General features: G+C 55.2%; 10 protein-coding genes across 10 annotated transcripts in view; 6 read left to right on the top strand and 4 right to left on the bottom strand.

The window, feature by feature from the left end:
• PpBr36_05556 (uncharacterized protein) overlaps positions 1–2,856 on the top strand; it is a gene marked incomplete at both ends in the record, with an annotated part of 5,316 nt that extends 2,460 nt beyond the window's left edge. The window contains 4 exons of the mRNA XM_029892710.1: positions 234–247; positions 352–564; positions 632–2,039; positions 2,123–2,856. Coding sequence (XP_029749196.1) covers positions 234–247; positions 352–564; positions 632–2,039; positions 2,123–2,856 — 2,369 coding nt within the window. The remainder of the gene's footprint in view (positions 1–233; positions 248–351; positions 565–631; positions 2,040–2,122) is intronic.
• Positions 2,857–2,917: 61 nt separating this feature from the next.
• PpBr36_05555 (uncharacterized protein) lies at positions 2,918–3,886 on the bottom strand (the record flags this gene model as incomplete). Its single annotated transcript, XM_029892709.1, has 1 exon — positions 2,918–3,886. The coding sequence occupies one exon, from the start codon at positions 3,884–3,886 to the stop codon at positions 2,918–2,920; it is 969 nt and encodes a 322-aa protein (XP_029749197.1).
• Positions 3,887–4,725: 839 nt separating this feature from the next.
• Positions 4,726–5,754, top strand: PpBr36_05554 (uncharacterized protein; the record flags this gene model as incomplete). The annotated part of the gene is made up of 1 exon (XM_029892708.1): positions 4,726–5,754. The coding sequence occupies one exon, from the start codon at positions 4,726–4,728 to the stop codon at positions 5,752–5,754; it is 1,029 nt and encodes a 342-aa protein (XP_029749198.1).
• Positions 5,755–7,096: 1,342 nt separating this feature from the next.
• Positions 7,097–9,065, top strand: PpBr36_05553 (uncharacterized protein; the record flags this gene model as incomplete). Its single annotated transcript, XM_029892707.1, has 3 exons — positions 7,097–8,172; positions 8,277–8,438; positions 8,504–9,065. 3 exons carry the CDS (start codon positions 7,097–7,099, stop codon positions 9,063–9,065), a joined length of 1,800 nt encoding a protein of 599 aa, XP_029749199.1.
• A 355-nt stretch (positions 9,066–9,420) lies between these two features.
• PpBr36_05552 (uncharacterized protein) lies at positions 9,421–10,047 on the top strand (the record flags this gene model as incomplete). Its single annotated transcript, XM_029892706.1, has 1 exon — positions 9,421–10,047. The coding sequence occupies one exon, from the start codon at positions 9,421–9,423 to the stop codon at positions 10,045–10,047; it is 627 nt and encodes a 208-aa protein (XP_029749200.1).
• PpBr36_05551 (uncharacterized protein) lies at positions 9,424–11,474 on the bottom strand (the record flags this gene model as incomplete). Its single annotated transcript, XM_029892705.1, has 9 exons — positions 9,424–9,961; positions 10,267–10,410; positions 10,478–10,529; positions 10,583–10,648; positions 10,713–10,757; positions 10,816–10,874; positions 10,946–10,989; positions 11,087–11,117; positions 11,218–11,474. 9 exons carry the CDS (start codon positions 11,472–11,474, stop codon positions 9,424–9,426), a joined length of 1,236 nt encoding a protein of 411 aa, XP_029749201.1.
• A 757-nt stretch (positions 11,475–12,231) lies between these two features.
• PpBr36_05550 (uncharacterized protein) lies at positions 12,232–15,186 on the top strand (the record flags this gene model as incomplete). Its single annotated transcript, XM_029892704.1, has 1 exon — positions 12,232–15,186. The coding sequence occupies one exon, from the start codon at positions 12,232–12,234 to the stop codon at positions 15,184–15,186; it is 2,955 nt and encodes a 984-aa protein (XP_029749202.1).
• Positions 15,187–15,578: 392 nt separating this feature from the next.
• PpBr36_05549 (uncharacterized protein) lies at positions 15,579–16,366 on the bottom strand (the record flags this gene model as incomplete). Its single annotated transcript, XM_029892703.1, has 2 exons — positions 15,579–15,943; positions 16,066–16,366. The coding sequence occupies 2 exons, from the start codon at positions 16,364–16,366 to the stop codon at positions 15,579–15,581; spliced, it is 666 nt and encodes a 221-aa protein (XP_029749950.1).
• Positions 16,367–16,972: 606 nt separating this feature from the next.
• Positions 16,973–19,064, bottom strand: PpBr36_05548 (uncharacterized protein; the record flags this gene model as incomplete). Its single annotated transcript, XM_029892702.1, has 3 exons — positions 16,973–17,048; positions 17,120–18,689; positions 18,746–19,064. 3 exons carry the CDS (start codon positions 19,062–19,064, stop codon positions 16,973–16,975), a joined length of 1,965 nt encoding a protein of 654 aa, XP_029749949.1.
• Positions 19,065–19,652: 588 nt separating this feature from the next.
• On the top strand, positions 19,653–21,219 carry PpBr36_05547 (uncharacterized protein; the record flags this gene model as incomplete). Its single annotated transcript, XM_029892701.1, has 2 exons — positions 19,653–19,722; positions 19,781–21,219. The coding sequence occupies 2 exons, from the start codon at positions 19,653–19,655 to the stop codon at positions 21,217–21,219; spliced, it is 1,509 nt and encodes a 502-aa protein (XP_029749944.1).
• Between the last annotated feature and the right edge of the window lie 159 nt (positions 21,220–21,378).

The raw sequence follows: 21,378 nt of genomic DNA, 5'->3' as shown, positions 1-21,378 counted from the left end.
TTTTTTTTTTTTTTTTGCTGCTGTGTGACTGCCGCGTTTCAAAGGCGCTTTGCGGCGTATTGTTTGTTGACTGTGGACAGTACAGACCAAGGCCATCATTTGGTGGTGGCGTGGTTTTTCGGGAACATATCCCGCAGCAGCATAACGGTATTACCTAAAAAGAGAAAAAAAAAAAAACAAAGAAATGCCGAAAAGAACGTGGCAAGAAAGCAACCCGGCTCCCGATGTTGCAGGGTCGTCTCCTCACGTGAGTTTCCCCGTTGTGGTGTGCCGTTTGACTGGACGGCCACCACCCCGTATCTTTGCTTGCCCATCAGCTGACCGCAGACCATCGACTTGACTAACCTACAGGACGCAAATGGCCAGGGCGGACCCAGGAAACTAAGTGCGTCTGGATCTCCTGCCAGTGTGAATTTGGGCCGTGCCCAGAGCATCCGGAGGGACTCGATCGAAACCCGTCCGCATCCGCTTCAGAATCCACCTGTCTCGGCGCCGCCACCGGTCCCACAGCAGGTCGAGATCTCGCGCAAGGTCAAAGCTTGTGCAGCATGCCGAAAGCAAAAAGTGAGTCGCCTCGTTTTTTTTTCTGTGCCGCATCACTCTGGACGTGGCATTCTAACCTTGCCCGTAGATACGATGTCATATGGACCAGGGCACCCCGCCATGCCGTCGCTGCAAGGAGAGAAATCTTTCTTGCGTCTTGAGCAAGAGCCTCCAGATGCTCATGGATGAACGCTCCCAGTGGCACCAAGACATCATTGCCGACTTGGAGATGCTGCACGCGGGAGTACAGAACATGCGAGAACACACCGGCTTGCCCCCATTGCCGCCCCTGCGCAGCTCCCTCGACCGACCTGGGCCCGACAACCTGACGTCTGCTAACAGTCTGGAGCCACATCAGGAGGCAGAGGCCGGACCCTCCACCGACAACTCCCCCAAACTTCTGCCTCAATCACCAGATGTCCCCATGCAGTCTGTATACTACCTGACCAAGCTCAAGTCTTTGAGGGGAAATGACGACGGAGACGGCACCCAAACTTCTGGCACTCTTGAGCACCAGCACGGCCATCGGCACTCGGGTGGCCCCGGGGCTGCGCAAAAGTCGGGCGCAAACGCAACGTCGCTAAAGGACTTCATCTCGGAGGGCCAAATAAGTCTCGCTGACGCGCAGAAGTTGTTTGAGCTGTACGTCGAGCGACTGGATCATTACATCTACCGCATCGGTTACGGCAGCAACTGCAAGTGGAAAACCCTGGATGACCTGCGTCGGCAAAGTCCCCTGTTGGCGGCATGTATCCTCACTGTCGCGGCCATGCATGATTCCGGAAGCAACCGACTGTATCCAATATGCAACCGAGAGTTCCGGCGACTGGTATCTGGATCAGTTTTTGACTCGGTATTTGAGAGAAGGATCAACCGCGACCACTTGAGAGCGCTATGCATCGCGAGTTACTGGCTCAGCGACGTGTCGTGGACTCTATCGGGCATGGCCATCCGTCTCGCTACCGAAGTCAATCTGGTAGCCAACTACCACCGCGTCGTCGCGTGTGGGCAGACGCAGACCATCAGTCCAGGACGCGCAGGGCATCCAAATATACAGCGGCAAGGGCAGACGCCCGACAGCCAAGTGAGCAACAACATCAACAACACGACCAACAGGACGAACAATCACGACGCGACAAACGACGGGATGCTGACCGACTCGGCCGCGGCTGCACAAGACGCGGCCGATTGCATGCGACTCTGGTACAACCTCTACATTTGTGACAAGCACCTCTCGATTCTCTACGGCCGACCGTCCCTTGTCCGCGAGGACTTTTCCATACAGGGCTGGGAAGACTTTCTGGCATCTCCGGTGGCGACCGACGACGACCGCAGGCTGATTAGTCAGGTAGCACTGCACATCATTTTGACGGGCGTCCACGAGCTGTTCGGCCCGGACAACGGATCCGCCATTCCGCTCGTTTACTCGTCACAGATTGCCAGTTTTAGCCGCCAGCTGGATCATTGGATCGGGTATTGGTCCACCGTTTTGAAGAGTAAGGCTTTTTTTTTTTTTTTTTTTTTTTTTTTTTTTTTCAGCTTAGATCCGCATTCGATGCTGACCCAAGGCCATCAACAGAGCATTTCCAAGCAATCGGCGAATTCCCTGCCAAAGGCGCCCTCATTCACTACCATTTCGCCAAGCTGTATCTGTTCAGCCATGTATTCCGTGGTCTGACGCCCGGCGAACCTATCCCGGCCGTCTTCCGCAGCGCCGCAACGGGTGCCGTGACGGCCGCTACCACCATTGTCGAGCTGCTGCTCAACGATCCGGACATCGGCGAGGGGTTAAGGGGCATGCCCTCATACCTGCATGCCATGACGGCCTTTGCATGCGTCTTTCTGCTCAAGATCGCGACTCGACGACGTGAAGACGGGCTGGTCGAGGTCGGACTTGTAAGCGACCTAGCTGGCAAGTTGGTGGGCCGATTTAGAGAGGTTAGGGTCGGGAAGTGGCACCTGGTCCACCTGATGGCAGACGGCTTGGCCAAATCTGCCAAGAAGCTGCTGCAGACCGTCGACGGCGGGTTCCACACGCGTGTCGACGCCGCCGTGGTTGGGGATGGGAGCGGTGACCAGACGACGTTGCCTCCCAGCGCCATGTACGACGGGATGCATCCTCCGCATCCCAACGGCGGTTTTGGTGATGGGACGCTCGACGGCAGCAACATGAACGGCGGCATGGTCGAGACGCCAGTCATGTTCAACAACGTACTCAGCCCGGATTTCGTCTTGGGTACTACATCATTTCTGGATTTCAACGGGGCCGTAGGGGGTCTGGATTTTGGTTACGATCACATGAATTTCCCGTGAGGGGCATTAAATCGTCTCAACGGATCAAAGCAAAATTAACAACAACCAATCAAGTGTACTGCTATAACAGCCCCTCGCTCTTGGCAAACGCCTTGACGGTCTCCAAAATGGGCACATCGGCCACAAGCCCCATGCTCTGGGCCCTGGAGGTATCCATACTCGAGGGCCAGCTGCACACAATCTTCTCGATCTTCTCATCCCTCTCCTCGGTGACGAGCGCCCTCTTTTCCTTTCCGCCGACGGCCTCGAGCGCATCCAGCATCTCCCGCACCGTAACGGTTATGCCGGGCAGGTTCACGGTGCGCCAGAGGCCAAACTTGTCGGCCGGCACGTCCTTGACGGCGATCAGGTTCTTGACCACGGTTGCCGGGGACGCGACCCACATCTCGAGGTCCAGCGGCACGGGCAGGGTGCTGGCCTGGTTGCGGAGCGGCTCGCGTATGATGCCCGAGGCGAAGGACGAGGCGGCGGCCGAGGGAGCGCCGGGCCGGACCACGACGGTCGGCAGGCGCACGACGCGGCCGTCCAGCAGGCCGCGGCGGGAGTAGTCGTTGACCAGCGTCTCGACCATGAGCTTCTCGGCGCCGTAGCTGCTCTGCGGCATCGGGCAGGTCAACTCCGAGACGACCTCGCCCGGGCCGGTGGGGCCGTAGACGGCAAGGCTGGAGGGGAAGATGACTTTTGTGCCCGGGTGGGTCCTGCGTAGGAAGTCGAGGATCTGCCGGTGGCTGTCGAGGTTGACGCGCAGGCCCAGCTCCAGGTTGGCCTCGGAGCCGCCCGACATGAGGCCGTGCAGGGTGTAGACTGCCGAATACCTCTGGGCGAAGATGGTGGCGATGGATGCCTGGTCGGTGAGGTCAGAGGCGATGCAGTTGAAGGTCACGTTTGCGCCCTGGCCGGCCGGGGTGGGCGGCACAGGCGGCTGGGTGAGATCCGTTAGGGTTATGGACATGTCGGACTGCTGCGCCAAGACGGCGGCGAGCTCCTGGCCGATGAAACCGGCACCGCCCGTGATGAGGATCGAGGTCATGGTATGTGTAGATGGATGGGGGGTGGGGTGTTGAGGAAAGGGTCGTGAGGAAGTCGAATGGTCTCGTAGAGCTGGTTCCTGCCGGCTCGCGATGAAGTACAGACTGTCTGAATAAATTCAAAGTTCAAAGAAGTATTGGATCAAATTCAAGACGAAATCACATCGAGCGCGTAACATTAAACTTCCGGACACGAGGCATCTCAGACTCGCCGCTAGTGACGCAGCGAGGCCTTCCCTCCGCATTTTCAGGGGGTCCCCGCGGGGAAAGCGAGTTCAATTCCCGAGTGGTCTTTTAGCGTCTGAAAATTGATGTTTTTTGAGTTGTTAGATGTCGCGAGGACTAGTGGAGTGGGGAAGGGGGGGGGGGGGCGGGGGGGGACCAAAAAGGGGTCGGCGAGAAGGCCGGGATTTTTTTTTTTTTTTTTCCTTTGTTGTGATGTTATTTTGCATGACCAACTACTACTATGGACATTTCTTATGGTACTTCACTAGACTATGACGCAAGAAAACCACTGGCTCCCGGTTAGCTTGCCGGGGTCCAGACGGAATGGCACGGCGTGCGAGAGGTCCCCACCCGGATTCGGCTCCATGCGAGGATGATGCCCGATTGTCGGCGGCGGGCGAGGGTTTGGCTGAGACGGCCACGCATGTGGAGAGAGAGAGAGAGAGAGAGAGAGAGGGTCAACAGAGTGCGAGACGTTTAGACATTTTATCTGTTGACGGATACACTTGCGACTTTTTCATAGGAACTTGGTTTTTCTTTTCTTTTTCTTTTTTTTCAATCATTCTCAGTCACTCAAACCTCACACATCTGGGTCTCCATCTGCATGCAATTCACAATGTCCACCAAGATGGAGTACGTCCGCCTCGGCAACAGCGGCCTCAAGGTCTCCAAGCTGATCCAAGGCTGCATGGTCTTTGGCGACCCGAACTGGCAGGGCTCCCCGTGGACGCTCGGCGAGGAGGAGGGCATGAAGCTGCTCAAGAAGGCGTACGACCTGGGCATCAACACGTGGGACACGGCCGACACGTACTCCAACGGGGCGTCCGAGGTGATCATCGGCAAGGCGCTGAAAAAGTACAAGATCCCCCGGTCCAGGGTGGTGATCCTGACCAAGATCTTCAACCCGGTCATGGAGGACGGCAGTCGGCCTCCCAGCGTCAACGACGGGCCGCTGGTCAACCAGATGGGCCTGTCGCGCAAGCACGTCTTCAAGGCCGTCGACGACTGCCTCGAGCGGCTCGACACGGACTACATCGACGTGCTGCAGCTCCACCGGCTGGACCGCGAGACGCCGCCCGAGGAGATCATGCGCGCGCTGCACGAGGTCGTCGTCTCGGGCAAGGTCAGGTACCTCGGCGCCAGCACCATGTACGCGTGGGAGTTTGCCCGCCTGCAGTACACGGCCGAGCTCAAGGGGTGGACGAGGTTCATCTCGATGCAGCCCTTTTACAACCTGCTGTACCGGGAGGAGGAGCGCGAGATGATACCCTTTTGCAACGCGACGGGCGTCGGCGTCATCCCCTGGTCCCCGCTGGCCAGAGGCTTGCTGGCGCGCCCGGCGAGGAGGGAGGAGGGCGCGCAGGAGTCGCTGAGGGAGCAGACGGACGCCAAGGCCAAGAAGTGGAACGAGTCCTCGAACCCGGTCATCATCGACCGCGTGCAGGAGGTCGCCGCCAGGAAGGGCGTCAGCATGGCCGTCTTGGCCACCGCGTGGGTGCTGCACAAGGGCTGCGCCCCGATCCTGGGTCTGAGCACGGAAAAGAGGATCGAGGAGGCCGTCGAGGCCCTGAGCGTGAAGCTAACGGACGAAGAGCTGACCTACCTGGAGGAGGAGTACCAGCCCAGGACGTTGCAGGGAATGTAAGGGAGTCGCGTCGAATCGGAATAGTCCGTCGATATACTGTGTGTAATAATATACCATAATCATTACCAGAGCTGACTAATTCAGAACCCTGAGAAAAGAAACAAGACACCCTCGTGGCGGTGCCAGCTAAAATACAGTGAACGAGGCTATGTAGTATACATGGTAAAGCTGACACAGGATACCCTAACATAGCCAGAATAACCTTGTATCTATGCTCAAATGAAATGGCAAATTTTTACCAGGTCTTGGCTTGCAAACTCTACAGGGGCGGCAGTTTGAAAGCTACGAACCTTCTCGATGCAGAACATGAGGCAGAAAAGAAGAAAAATAAATCCTCTAGACTGGTTTAGAATAGGATTTGTTGCATACAGGTAACAGCAGTACTCTTATATAGTAGCTTCTCATCGTCCAATGATCAGTTCGGCCAATGCCGTGGAACTTTTCCACAGACGGGTAGTCAGCCACACCAGACTAGTCTAGCCGTTTATCCTATCTTCCCCAGTCCTTGACATGTTTTCCTGCCGGTCTTGACAAACAAACTCAGTTGTTGACCATTGCCCTTGTAGGCCTTTAGATGCGCGGCCGTCCTCCAAAGGCTTTGTCCTCACAAGCTCCTCTGACGAAGCAGCGGAGACCGCGAATCCCGTCTACGCCCATATTCATGCCAGCTTGGAGAGCTTTTGTATCTGAATGGCAATCATGTTTCTCGCCATGAGATCAGCTCCAGCGCCGGGGTTTTTGACACGTTCCAAGCCCTCTTGCGATGACGCCACCTGGGCGTCAGGTACCTTACTCAAAACAGCCCAGGGCGATGCCGTGCTAAGTTGCCTGGATATACTATACACATGTATATGTTTGTTTGGATGCTGATGCGTACCAATTCCACATTGACTCACTCACTTTGCCCCAGGTATCACCCACGCGTTTCATGGATAAACGTCGAGGCCTTCGGACGAAGCCTCAAAAGTCTAGCAGGACTATGATTGTCCTAATCATGCAGCGGTGGGTTTGAAACGCCATGTCGGGAACTGACAAGATTTTGATGCTGCAAGATCGGTTTGCTTATTTACAAGAGCTTTGGTTTCTTTTTTTTTTTCCACTTGAAAGGAAGCCAGCCTTTGGACTTGTCAACATTTAGAAGCTTGGAATCAACCTTGTCAAAACACAAGTAGACACGATCAGGGCTGGCCCTATTGTGTTTTCTTTTTTTTTTTTTTGTTTTTTTGTTTTTTTTTTTTGTTTCTTTCTTTCGTTTTTTTCTTCTTCTTCTTCTTCTTTTTGTATCAAGACTTTGGAGATTGGCAGCTCCAATAAAGTCGATTTCCGTCTTGTTCCAACAGTCATGTCCGACACCAAGAGCTCGGTCGAGGCCATGCGCCCCATCGAGTTTGTCGACAGAGCCGACTCGACAGGCAGTTATTTCTCCGACAAAGAGGATGCTGTCAGCCAATCGTCTCACGAAAAACCGACTCCAGAGGAGCTGCTCACCCTCCGCCGCGTAGCATCCAAGATCCCGCTCGACATCTACTCCATAGCCTTCATCCAGCTTTGTGAACGCTTCTCCTGGTTCGGAACCGTCATCCTCTATACCAACTTCATCCAGATGCCCCTGCCCAAGGGCTCCGTCACAGGCGCGCCCCTCACGCGGGACGGCCAACCAGGCGTCCTGGGCATGGGCCAGCAGGCGTCGACCTCCATCACTTTCTCCAACATAGCTGTCGGCGCCTGCATGCCCCTCCTCGGCGCCTACATCGCAGACCAGCACCTCGGCCGATACAATACCATATGCGCGGCGCTGCTGATCGCCATCCTGGGCCACCTGATACTCGTCGTGGCCGCCTCCCCGCCTGTGTTGGCTCAGGGACCTTCGCACGCGCTCGCTGCCCTCATCGTCGGTATGCTCACCGTCAATTTCGCCGCCGGAGGTTTCATGCCAAACATCAGCCCCATGATCGCCGAGCAGATCGACACAGAAAAGGGTCCTCGAGTCGTCGTCCTACCCAAGACGGGCGAGCGTGTCATCGAGGATCCCGGCGTGACCATCAGCCGCGTCTATAATTGGTTCTACCTTTTTATCAACATCGGCGCCCTGGTGGGTCAGATAACCATGGTGTACGCCGAAGCCTACGTAGGTTTCTGGCTGGCATTCCTGCTGCCGGCCATCATACTCTGCCTCTGCCCTTCCATCATGTGGTGGGGCCGCAAGCGCTTCAAGACCAGAAAGCCTGCAGGCAGCGCCTTGGGCAAGGCCCTAAAGACTTTTCTGTTGGCCAACAAGGGGAGATGGCATGTGCTGCCATGGGTGACTTATCAGAGGCTCAACGACGGGACCTTTTGGGAAAACGTCAAGCCGAGCAACTTTGCGCCTGGGACGAAGCCCAAGTGGATGACCTTTGATGATGCCTGGGTTGATGAGCTGTAAGATTTTTTTTTTTTTTTTCCTCTTCTTCTTCTTCTTCTTCTCCGGTCCGCCATCCCGAGCCCAATAAAGGTGTTAGCTGACAATGTTTGATTTGCCCCAGCCGCCGCGGATTCGCCGCCTGCCAAGTGTTCCTTTGGTTTCCAATTTACTGGCTGTGCTTTGGTCAGATCAACAACAACCTGATCTCACAGGCCGCTACCATGAGGCTCGATAACGTACCGAACGACCTGCTGACAAACCTGGCCCCCATATCTCTGATCGTGTGAGTACAGGCAGACGCGCACCTTTGAAAGAAAATTCATCGTCGCTAATGTCATCATCGCCCAGATTGATTCCCATCTTTGACTTTATCATCTACCCCTTCCTCCGCAAGCACAAGATCAACTTTACGCCCCTCAAGAAGATCACGGCCGGTTTCCTGATGGGCGGCGCGGCCATGGCCTGGGCGGCCGTGGTACAGAGCCGCATCTACAGCCTTTCCGAGTGCGGCGCCATGGCATCCGGCATGACTGCTACCGGCGGCAAGTGCCCACCCGCCAACCTGTCGGTGTGGGCGCAGACGGGCTCGTTCGTGCTGGTCGCGCTGTCCGAGGTCTTGGCATCCATCACGTCGCTCGAGTACGCATTTAGCAAGGCGCCCAAGAACATGCGGTCCACGGTCCAGGCCATCTCCGTGTTCATGGCGGCCTTCAGCAGCGCCCTGGCCGTGGCCTTTGTTCCGCTGAGCACCGACCCATTTCTGGTCTGGAACTACGGTACCATGGCCGTCATCGCCTTGGTTGGAGCCACCTTGTTCTGGTGGGCATTTAGGGACCTGGACAGCAAGGAGGACGAGATGAATGAGCTGCCTGAGGGCAAGTTGTATGCCGATAGTGATGAAGAGCTGTAGACGTCGGCTGTGGAATGATTATGTACGGTAGAGAGAAAAGAGGGTCGATACTTGGAACTGGTGGGGGGGCCGACCGCAAAAGACTGTGGGGCGATATCTAAATTGGGTGTTTTTTTTTTTTTTTTCTTTTTTTTTTTTTGGAGAAGCTTGGTAATAAGCTCCAAGCGCATTATTATCCCTCTAAATTTACATCTGAGCTTGGCACGTCACCCATACCCATCCAAGCTAGCTTCGCTTCAGAGTCCCGTGTCAAAAAAAAAAGGCAAGCGTCTCGTGAAGTGGACAAGACTGTTGCCGCAACATCCAAACAACCCCCACCGATAGGTAGCTTCGACATTCCTTTCCATCACCAATCATGTCAGCCTCCCAACTCCTCCGTCGAGCCACAACGCGACCACAGCCACGCCTCTTCCGCCCGGGCCCCTTCAGACGCAGATACACCACTCCGCCGCCAGAACCCACCAAACCCCCATCGGAAGCAACTCCGCCGTCCGCCATCCGCCGATTCGTCGCCCGCCTGCCTCGCCCGCTCCGACCGTACGTCGTCCGCCTCGAGTCGGCACCACTGTCCCACGCCGCCGCCTTCCTGATCCTGCACGAGCTGACCGCCATCGTGCCCTTGCTCGCCCTGTTCGCCCTCTTCCACTACACCGACCTGCACGTCGCCCCCGTGGCATGGGTCGCGGAGCGGTACGGGCCGTACGTGGAGGAGGGTCTGGCCAAGTTCGAGCGTTACTTTCGCCGCAAGGGCTGGTTCGGACTGGACAAGGCTGCCGCCGGGGATGGCGAGCAGGACTCGACCACCGACGCGCTCACCAAGGTCCAGGCCGCGCAGGGCCCCTACCGCGTCGTGGTGGAGGTTGCCCTCGCCTATGCTATCACCAAAGCCATGTTGCCTTTGAGGATAGCGGGCAGCTTGTGGGCCACCCCGTGGTTTGCCGGGGTTATTGTGCGGGCCAAGTCCTTGTTTCGGAAGAGATAGCCCCCAACTACACACGACTTGGACTACTAGCCCCGCAGCGCAAGGCGTGTTTGAGACTGATTTTGCTGTATTGTTTATCTAATCTGACTTGTACGGCCTGTGTCTCTGACATGAGCAAATCGCCCTCGCCTTGATCCATCCAGCCGAGTCAAGTATAGTCGACATTCAATCCGTCACCAAAAGTCTCCTTTATTGTATTTCCCTCTGCGAGAAGCTTACGGCTTCTCGTAGATCCAGGAAGCCTGCGAGGCCTGGTAGCTGACGAGCTCACCCTCCTTGAACCAGAGGGCGATCTCCTTCTTGGCGTTCTCGACGCTGTCGGAGCCGTGGCAGACGTTGCGGCCGACGTCGATGGCGTAGTCACTGTGTGAGGGGGGAAGCCTTAGTATCATGTTGGACATGTGCAAAGGGTCAGGGTCTTAAAACTTACCCACGGATAGTGCCAGGGGCCGAGGCAAGGGGGTTGGTGGCACCGAGAAGAGCTATATGTTGTCAGTTCATGCTTTGCGTGGGATCCATCGAGCATGTCACATACTACGGCCGGTCTTGACGGCGTCACGGCCCTCCCAGACCATGGCGGCGATGGGACCGCTGTTCATGTCTGTACGGCACTTCGTTAACTTGGTTGTTCCGCGTTTGATAACAGACCAGTGGGAAGCACTTACACTCAACGAGACCAGCGAAGAAGGGCTTGTCCTTCAGGTCGGCATCTACAAAGCTACTATCAGTCGAAGCTCAAGATGCTGATGGATTCTTCAGAGAACGCACAGTGCTGCTCGAGGTGGGCCTTGCCGGGGGTGACCAGCTTGATGGCGACCAGCTTGTAGCTGTGAGGAGGGAGGTTGTCAGCTGCACTGTCAATGTCAAAGGGTAGCAGTGGGAGCGGCTTTAGACTTACCCGCGCTGCTCGAAGCGGGAGATGATGGGGCCGACCAGACCGCGCTGTATTCCGGGCTTGTTAGAGCTTTTTTTTTTTTTTTTTTTTTTTTTTTTTTCATGATACTGTCTGAGATAAGTAGCAAGGTTGCTGCCACCATACCTGGACGCCGTCGGGCTTGATGGCAATGAAGCTATGAATATGGTCAGCGAGAATCTAACAATGAATAGGAAGCTGTAATAGTAGTCTATAAAGTAGACAATAAGCACCCAAGACAGATAATGACAACTTACGTCTGCTCAGTGGACATTTTGGCGGTGTTTTTGTAGATGGTGGGAGGAATTGGAGTACTAGATTCTTGAAGGTAAACGACAGAAGCTGGGCCTGGCTTTTGTAGGTGGTAAAAATTGACCAGACTGAGGAGGAGGCATAGCAGCAACGCAAAATTTGGCGGGGTAAATATTTTCTGCCTTTGCTGATGCCCAAGCTTGGTGGCGGGGTCTCCCGTCGTGGCGCCGTTGCTGCTGGGTTGCGAATCGGGGGAAGCCATGGTCGTTAAACAGCAGACCCGCAGTGCTTATGCAACAATGGAGGATCAGGTTGGGCAAAAGCGTGCAGCTAGACTAGACGGTGCCGAGTTAAGTAGTTTGAACAGGTTTACTGAGCTTTGTTAACATTGACAGATAGGACAGCCAATTATTTTCAATGATTTCCGTTCCGTTTAGTTGACAGGCTTGCGGATTTTCTTCCATGCGAAGATAGAAACAGTAAAGCAGCAAGCAGCAGTCAGTTTGAACCAACCCCTGGAAAAGCCACCGACGACGTGCTGCCAAGTTCATCCCCGCTTAAGTGCAAGCGTAGGAGGTAGAGTTCGTGCCGTTTAATGTACTCAACTTAGTAAGGTACATGGAGGACCTAGATCTGTCGGGGAGCACATTGCTTCTGGTGGCATATTATCAATTGGCAACGTTGAATTTGCACTTTCACCTCACCGTAATTTCTCTTCCTTTCCATACCAACTTTGCCATCTTTGCTTGTTTTTCCTCCTTTCTCGAAGTCAGGTACGTTCGTTCAATATTTTCTTACCATCTTCCTGTCTTGTCCGTTCAAGGTACCTGAAGCGTCTTCGTCCTGCATGGACGAGGTGGGTACGTCAGACTGACGCTAGTCCACATTCGTCATAGCCCACAGGGAAACTGGACAGCTTGACGGAGCTCCATTCAGCGAGACTGTTGACAAGTGAACCATTGCAACCATTGTGCGTGCAGGCCACCTACTACCTGCAGCGAAGAATTCATATTTACAAAATGCGGTCCTCCAGCTGGAGCTGGGCGACAGTCTTCTGTCTCCTATTCTCCCTCTTTACTCCCGTATTCATGGTCAAGGAGCACGACTTCAAGAAGTGCGACCAGTCGGGCTTCTGTAAGCGTAATCGAGCCTATGCCGATGCAGCCACCAGCTCTACCTGGGCATCCCCATACAATGTCTTTGCCGAGTCCGTCGCCTTGAAGGACGGCAAACTCGAGGCCATCATCCTCAAGACCATCGCTGAAGATGGCGCGACTGTCCGATTGCCATTGACCGTTTCGTTCCTCAAGTCGGGCACCGCACGCGTCACCGTCGACGAAGAGAAGCGTATCAACAAGGACATTGAGCTCAGGCATGGCAGCAGTGCCCGCAAAGAGCGCTACAATGAAGCTGAGAAATTCGCCATTGTCGGTGGCTTGGACGTGGATCCCGAAGCCAAGGTGGCGTTCGAGGACAAGGACCAGATCACGGTCAAGTTCGGTCCCGAGGGCAAGTTCGAGGCTCACATCAAGTTCGCACCTTTCGGCATCGACTTCAAGAGGGACGGTAGCAGCCAGATAAAATTCAACGACCGAGGCCTCCTCAACTTGGAGCACTGGCGGCCCAAGACTGACAAGGCGGAGTACCAGAAGGATTCTGAGGGCGAGAACAAGGATGAGAACAAGGATGAGATCAAGGACGAGAAGCCACAAGGCGAGGACGAGAGCACGTGGTGGGAGGAGACTTTTGGAGGCAACACGGACACCAAGCCCCGTGGCCCTGAGAGCATCGGTCTTGACATATCATTCGTCGACTACGAGCATGTCTTTGGTATTCCATCGCACGCCGGCCCCTTGTCTCTTAAGGAGACACGCGGTGGTGATGGTAACTACAACGAGCCCTACCGTTTCTACAACCTGGACGTCTTTGAGTATATCCTTGACAGCCCCATGAGTCTCTACGGAGCCATCCCCTTCATGCAGGCTCACCGCAAGGACTCTACCGTTGGTGTCTTCTGGCTCAACGCAGCTGAGACTTGGATTGACATCACCAAGGCCAAGTCGTCCAAGAACCCCATGGCTCTGGGACTGGGCTCAAAGAAGACCACGCAGACCCACTGGATCTCTGAGAGCGGAATCCTGGACGTCTTTGTATTCTTGGGCCCAAGCCCGAAGGACGTCATCCAGAAGTACGGCGAGTTGACTGGCTTCACCGCCATGCCGCAAGAATTCTCTCTCGGTTACCACCAGTGCCGTTGGAACTACATCTCCGACGACGATGTCAAGGATGTCGACCGTAAGATGGATAAGTTCCACATTCCATACGACGTCATTTGGCTCGATATCGAATACACCGAGGGTAAGAAGTACTTCACATGGGACAAGGACATGTTTAAAGACCCGATCGGCATGACCAAAGCGCTCGATGAGCACGGCCGCAAGCTCGTTGTCATTATCGATCCGCACATCAAGAACGAGCCAGGATACCCGGTAGTCGAGGAGCTCAAGTCCAAGGATCTGGCAGTCAAGACCAAGGATGGCAGTATATTCGAGGGTTGGTGCTGGCCCGGAGCTTCGCACTACATCGACGCCTTCAACTCCAAGGCTGTTGAGTGGTGGAAGACCCTCTTCCAGTACTCCGCATTCACTGGCACTGCCGAGAATGTCTTCATCTGGAACGACATGAACGAGCCGTCTGTTTTTAACGGACCAGAGGTCACCATGCCCAAGGATAACCTGCATCACGGCAACTGGGAGCACAGAGACGTGCACAACCTCAACGGCATGACTTTCCACAACGCCACTCACCAAGCCCTCATCTCCAGGAAGCCGGGTGAGAAGCGTCGGCCTTTTGTCCTCACCCGATCCTTTTTTGCGGGCTCGCAGCGTCTCGGCGCCATGTGGACTGGTGACAACCAGGCTTCCTGGGAGCACCTCGGCGCCGCCACCCCCATGCTATTGAGCCAGGGCATAGCCGGATTCCCTTTCTCCGGTGCCGATGTCGGCGGCTTCTTTGGCAACCCTGAAAGCGAACTGATGGCCCGTTGGTACCAGGCCGGTGCCTTTTACCCCTTCTTCCGTGGCCACGCCCACATCGACGCCCGTCGCCGTGAGCCGTACCTCATCGGAGAACCCTACACGTCCATCATGACCAAGGCGCTCCGTCTCCGCTACAGCCTGCTTCCCTCGTGGTACACGACCTTCCAGCAGGCCGCAACCCAGGGTACACCCATCATCCGGCCCATGTTCTACACGCACCCGTCCGATGAGGGTGGTTTCGCTATCGATGACCAGTTCTTCGTCGGCGAGACTGGTCTCCTTCACAAGCCCGTGGTCGAAAAGGACAAGAACACGGTGGACATTTACATCCCTGACGACGAGGTGTACTACAACTACTTCACCTACGCTGCCATCGCCACGACCAAGGGCAAGCGCACAATCATGCCTGCACCTCTGGACACCATCCCGCTCCTCATGCGCGGTGGGCACATCCTTGCTCGCAGGGACATTCCCCGCCGTTCAAGCGCCCTCATGCGCTTTGATCCCTACACTCTTGTGGTCTCGTACCCCAAGTCAGGCGGCAAGGCCGAGGGTTCGCTGTACGTCGACGACGGTGACAGCTTCGACTACGAGACCCAGCAGTATGTGCATCGCAAGTTCGTGCTTGAGGACAACACCATCTCGTCGGCCGACTTTGAGGGCCGTGACGAAGCTGCCCTGCGCAAAATCAAGCCCGGCGCCTGGATGAAGGCGTTTGACGCTGTGGTGGTGGACAAGGTTGTGGTCCTGGGAGTGCCAGCCTCCAGGTCTGCAGGTGACAGCATATCGGTCACCGTAGAGGGCACTGGTGCTGACGGAAAGGCAGTCAAGAAGACGGTCGAGGCCCAGCTTGTCAAGGAACCGACGCCGTATGCCATTGTTCGTGGCGTCGGGGTCCGTGTTTCGGCCGACTGGAAGGTTTCTTTGGCACTCTAAATTGGGATGGATATTGGTTGGTAGACAAATGATATTCATATCTGTGGACTGGGTACAATATACATTAGGAATTGAACCAAGCAGTTCCCGCTACACATTAAAGAATGAGTAAGATTTCGTAACTGAGTGTCTGGGTGGTGCTAAGATGATTTGCATTAAACAAAAAAATTTCAAGGATGGCATCGAGTCGAACATTTGCTATGCATGCTTGACTTTGGGTAGTGAGACTTAATGAGCTAAGAGATATTGGTTATAGCATTGACAGCATTATTATTACTATGTACCTTGTCACTCTCAACCCCCAATTTTCAAGGCTTTACAAAACGTCCACAAGACGTCCCCTTCTTCCCGCTTCTATTTTTCTCACCGCCATTTTTCTTTGATGTTTCCTTCTAAAACTTGCCAAGCACCAAGTTGCCCAGCATCTCGCGGCCAGTGACGACAGTGGTGCGCCACAGGGTCGGGAAGTCGAGGGTGCTGCTGAGGCCGTCGGCGAAGCCAAAGAAGAGCATGGGCGGGATCCAGCCGCGGGCGTACTCGAGAGCGAAGCAGCCCTCGGGCATCTTGTACTGCTTGACGGTGCCGCGGCGCAGGTGGTGGACGCTGCCGGCCGGGTAGACCTCGGGCTCGTACTCGCCGGGCACGTAGGCCCACTGCTCACCCGTCAGGATGTTGAAGTAGTCGTCGGCGGTGTGGCGGCCCGTGTGGCCCTCGGTGCCGATGGCGGTGCCGAATATAATGAGGTACTCGGTGACGCCTGTTTTGTTTTGTTTTTATGTTTAGCAGCTGGCCTGTGTACGAATAGAGAAAAAAAATGTGTACGAGTGGGAGGACAGGCAGGAAAAGAAGAGAGAAAAAAAAAAAAAAGAAAAAACTCACTGGCATGGATAATATACATGCCACCCATGGCACCGCCGGCATTGTTAAACACCCATTCCTCCTGGACGCTGATGTACTTGGTCGTCTCGGGGCGGGCGCGCAGCTCGTCGACGATGTGGCCGACGATGGCGCGCGTGTTGTTGCCGTGCTGCGCGATGGCCCGGTTGGACAGCTCGTGCAGGTGCTTGTGGTCAAAGACGTAGAAGGACTCGAGGCGCTGCTCGGCAAGGTAGACGAGCGGCGAGACGAGGGCCAGGAGGACAGCCACGAAGCGGAGGAACCCGCTGATTGGGGACGACATGGTTACTGGGAGGGGTGGGAGGTTTGGAAAAAGGAAAGTGGACGAAAAAAGAATGAAGGAACGGATGCGTGCAGTTGCACGCGATGACCCGGACTGATATAGTCTTGGGTTCAGGGGTACAGGAGCATAATGGGACTTGTTGACGAGATCTGTACAGTCTGATTTTTTTTTTTTTCTCTCTCTCTCTCTCTCTTTTCTGCGAGTGATTTCCCGTCCCTGGTGTCGGGTCCCCGAGGCTACCGAATTACTGGGCAGATTATCCCTGCTATGGTCATTTTTCCAGGGTCCAGTACCTGGCCTTGCCCCGCTTGATCGACCACTGTCCAATCATCGAAACAAGGAACCCTGCACGTCATTGGGATACCCTGCCGGAACATGACCTGCCGTCTGGCACCACTTCGGACCCGGGACAGAAACGTGCCCGGCGGTGAATCCGTGCTTGCCGTGCTGTGTAGAATTTGTAAAACTATTCTAAGTCGAGACTAGATCTATTCTAGTGACAGGCTTGATTCAGGTTCATGTCGCATCTTATCATTAAAGTCTACCGCTCTAGAATCTTGAAATCATCGGCTCCAGCCTTGTGGGATCGACCCTCGACTGACAAAGCTACCAGCCCAGCTGCGCTCGCTTGATCCGCTCAGACTTATTGGCAGCATCCTTCATAATTTTATCCAGAAGTTTGCTGTAAAAATGAGGCCCTGTTAGTATCAAGCCCATAAGCACGTAAATAAAACCACCAAAAACAAAACTTACCTGACTGGCAACCCATTTCGCTGACCCTCTTCTCGAGCCTGCTCTGCCAGCTCCATGTCGTGTTTTGTATGCAGCTGCATATGCTCCAGTACCTTCTTCCTCTGTCCTATATCTTTTGCCGACCGTACTATGTGCCCGCAACCGGCTTCTGAGCAGACCCATGTACCCATTGGACCGGTCGGCTTCTCCGTCTGCAGAGGGTATGAACGGAGGACGACCTTGGTCGCCGTGCCGCCAATGCCACTATCAGATTCATCACTGGACTCGTCGTCGGTGTTTCCGGTGCTCTGGTCCTGTGGTATTTGGGCTCGTTCAGCTCTGGATATCTTGGGCGGTCTGCCCCGGCGCCTAGGCGGAGCAGCGTTGGTCCCTATTAACCCTGGCCCTATTGAACTCGGTCCTGCCGGGCTTGGCTCGACAGAAACTTCACCGTCGTCGTCGAGATCCATTTCCTCCAGCGGACGCTTTCTCGCAACAGATAGGCTTAAACGTGGTGTTTTGCCGGCATGAGACCTATTCGGAACACGGCTAGGCGTGGCCACTTCCTCCACCGAGACAATTGTTCGATGTTGGCGGCGCACAAGCCTTTCGGCTATCTCCTCCATGGATTGCAAGTGGACAAGCTTTGTAATTGGCTGTTTGGCCTCCTTTTCCAGCCCTTCCCATAACGGTGATCCCTTCCATTGCTCCGGGTCCAGGGTCTTTAGTATGTCGGCTGCATATAGTTGCAGAATCTCCTTGGGGATGGAATAAGCCGTGTTGGAAAGCTTGCATTTTTTATACATCTCGGATGTAAATTTTCCATAGGTACTTTTGCGACCCCCCTCCGCCTCCGCGGCGATTTCTTCCAAAAGAGTAATAATGGTGGGTAAATTGGTCGCTGGGGGGTTTTTTATGAGGCCATGTTTGACGGCCGTGGAAGAGATATGCGTAGAGACAGGTGTAGATGCAGGCGCCCGAATAGTAGAGAGAGGTCCAGAAGGTGGGGGTACAGCAGGCAGGGGTTTACTGGGCTCGGGCCTCGTATGCTTTGTTCCAGACATCTCGATGTCGACTGACACTCTCGTTCGCGAACTAGTCTTCGTAGCCGCATTCTTGGTTTTCTGTGCTTCCAGTTTGGCGACAATATCGGGATGTCTTTTCCGCATCCAGTGGAAAAAGCTTGTCCTGTCCCAGTCGAAATCCGACTGTTGATCGAATTGGTCAAGCAGGAACAGGGCGTGCTTATCGCATCGCTTTTCCACCTCGGAAAGTATGACGCCGTCGCCTGCATTCTTGGCGTACTGGTAGAAGATTTCGTCTAGTCGGGCGTTTAGTAGTGCTTGACGAATGGCCGATTTGGACTTTTTTCTAAACTTGTGCTCGAGGTCCTGGTACGCAGCCATGATTTCCCAGTAGAGGGTAATAGCCTCAAACATGTTGAAGTAGGTTTCGCGGTAGACCTTCGCAGGTTTGATCTCCATCCATCCGCCAACAGACCATGCCCACAAGGTTAACGGCCCATAGCCCATCGAAAACATGCTGCATTTGGGTATCACAACGTAAACAGATTTGCACCTGGGTATCGCGACTAGAGGTTGTTAGTTGGGTGAGGATTGGCCACACTGACTCGGGGTTGCTACCTACGTCGGTCTTCTGTATCCTGTTCCACAATCATCTTGCCTTTGACAATAAATGGACCATCTACCGCCACTTCGAGGAGATTCGCCATGGTCTTGCCGTCCTGCCGAAACACGGTCGCGTCCTGCAGGTCAAACATGGGATCTTCAGATTCCGGGTCATTGCTGGGCAGCCCCGTCGCTGTCGCCGGATAAAGGACCCGGGCGATGTCATGGTAAACCGGAGGACCCCATGGGTCTATCGGGGTTCCTGAGGAGCGAGTACGTCCGGGTGGTTTTCTGGGAGGCACGCCCCGCAGTCTAGGGCCACTGCCTCGACCTCCCATGGTTGCAGTGAGTGTGAGGTCCCGGGTTGGGTTGGCGATCGGGAAGCATCTACGCTTTGCACGAGAATGTCGAAAAAGGTCTCTGTCGGAACATAGACGAGGTGATGGTGGATTGGCTAGAGCGATAGGCGAGTCGACTAGTGAGTGTGTGCGGCATGAAGTCGATTTGGGCCGTCAATATCAAGGTGTAGTTTAGTTGTAAGCAAGGGCGAAACACGAATTAATGACGGTCACTTTAGGACGCGTGATGTGCTATCACCCCTGCCAACGCGACGGCGGTGGGGTAAGCAATTAAGTTGGTTGGAGAACACATGCAGTTTCGCGTAACGTAACCCAACCCCGCAAAGCAAGCTCGTCCCGCTACGGAACCCTGCAGCCTGGCGCAAATGCTAGGAAAAGTTTCAATTCGAACTTTTTTTTTTTTTTTCTTTTTTTTTTTTTTTTCCAACCCCATGCACGATGGATCGCTGAAGACGTCGCATGTCTTCCGATTCTATTCCAATTGCGCCCACCTACCTACCCTTTCGCGCTGCGCACATACCTTCGGTGTGCTTCTCCAGGCTTGAAAGCTTCTGCTTCCATATCTAAATGAAAAAAAGTCTACGGAAGCTGGCCGATATGGTTATACCATCAGTGACGGGCCTAGATGGCATCTTTGGTAAGCAACACTGAGGAACATCCCGGTGCCGCACCTATTGACACACAATTCCCCTAAGCCATCAACAAGCCAATGGGCATGTCCTCGGCTCAGGTGATCCGTGACTGTCAAGCCTACTTCCAGCCCTCTCGCCTATTCGCCCCAATGCTCGCGCGCGAAGCCGAGGAGGCTCGCCGCGACGCCGCGACGCAGGGCAAACATAACCGCAAGTGGAAGAAGAGGAAGCAGGACCCCCGCGTCAAGATGGGCCACGGCGGCACGCTGGATCCGCTGGCCACGGGCGTGCTGATCCTGGGCGTCGGCCGCGCCACCAAGTCCCTCCAGAACTTTCTCGAGTGCACCAAGACCTACGAAACCACCGTGGTTTTTGGCGCCGCCACCGACACGTACGACCGCGTCGGGCGCATCCTGACCAAGAAGTCGTACGACGAAATCACGAGGGAAAAGGTGGAGAAGCAACTGGATGCGTTCAGGGGCAAGTACAAGCAGATGCCCCCGCTGTACTCGGCGCTCAAGATGAACGGCAAGCCGCTCTACGAGTACGCTCGCGAGGGCAAGCCAATCCCGCGCGAGATAGAAACCCGTGAGGTCGAGGTTCTCGGTCTGGAGCTGTTGGAGTGGTATGAGCCGGGCACTCACAACCACAGATGGCCGACTGAGGAGGCAGGCATTGCCGAGAAGAGCCTCGCTGAGAGCGTGTGGAGGGTGGAGCACGAGCAGGCGACCGGCAAGAAGATGACACCTGAGCAGGGCGCGGAGGAGGACCGGGCATTTGCCGCTCACCAGTCGTTCAAGGAGCAGGCCGAGGAGCGGCAGGACAAGCTCGTCTTTGAGCGGGGTCAGAAGCGCAAGGCCGAAGAGAGCAATGGCAGGCCGAACAAGAAGCAGCAGCAGGGGAAGCAAGGTCGAGAGCAGCTCATGTCAGGAGCGCTAGGGGAGCTGCCACCGGGAGGCCCGTCTAAGGGACGCGGGTCAGATTTGGTGCCGCCAGCTCCTAGCGCGGACACGCCACCGCCATGGGACGGCAAGGGGCCGCCAGCTTGCAAGATCAGGATGACGGTCACATCTGGATTCTACGTGAGGAGTTTTGCACATGAGCTGGGCGAGAAGGTGGGGTCGGCCGCATTGATGGCTGAGCTGGTCCGTAACAGACAAGGCGACTTTGCGCTGGCCGGAGACAACTGCCTCGAATACGACGACCTTGTCAAGGGCGAGAGCGTGTGGGGTCCAAAGTTGGAAAAGGTTCTCCACCAGTGGTCGTCGACACACTTACAAGGGGTGGGACCTCTGAAGAGCATCTACACCGAAGAAGAAGCAAAGGCTACCGCTGTCGAGCAGAATCAGTCGGGTACCGCTTCAGATGAGAAGCCAGCTGCAGCTCCTGCCGAAGAATCCAAGGCCAAGCAGTCAGTTGCCGAAGGGCAAGAGACAAAGCCAACGGACACCAAGGGTGAGACCACCGACGGCTATGAAGAGTGGAATGGTTTTTCTGATTAACCCTGATCCTGCAGAACCCGAACCCACCGCAGGACCGTCTACCGCCTAAACCTTTTGCTTGTCTACTGACAGATCCCAGAGGCCGCCTGCCTCAGGAGGCAAGCTACGTGCTTACTGTATCCGCAGGCTGGGCTTTCGGGTACCAAACGACGACGACGC

Source organism: Pyricularia pennisetigena, chromosome 6, assembly GCF_004337985.1.
Source record: "Pyricularia pennisetigena strain Br36 chromosome 6, whole genome shotgun sequence".
In the NCBI taxonomy this organism is placed as follows: domain Eukaryota; kingdom Fungi; phylum Ascomycota; class Sordariomycetes; order Magnaporthales; family Pyriculariaceae; genus Pyricularia; species Pyricularia pennisetigena.
Note: the sequence above shows the minus strand (reverse complement) of the source record. Positions and strands in the feature narration are given on the sequence as shown.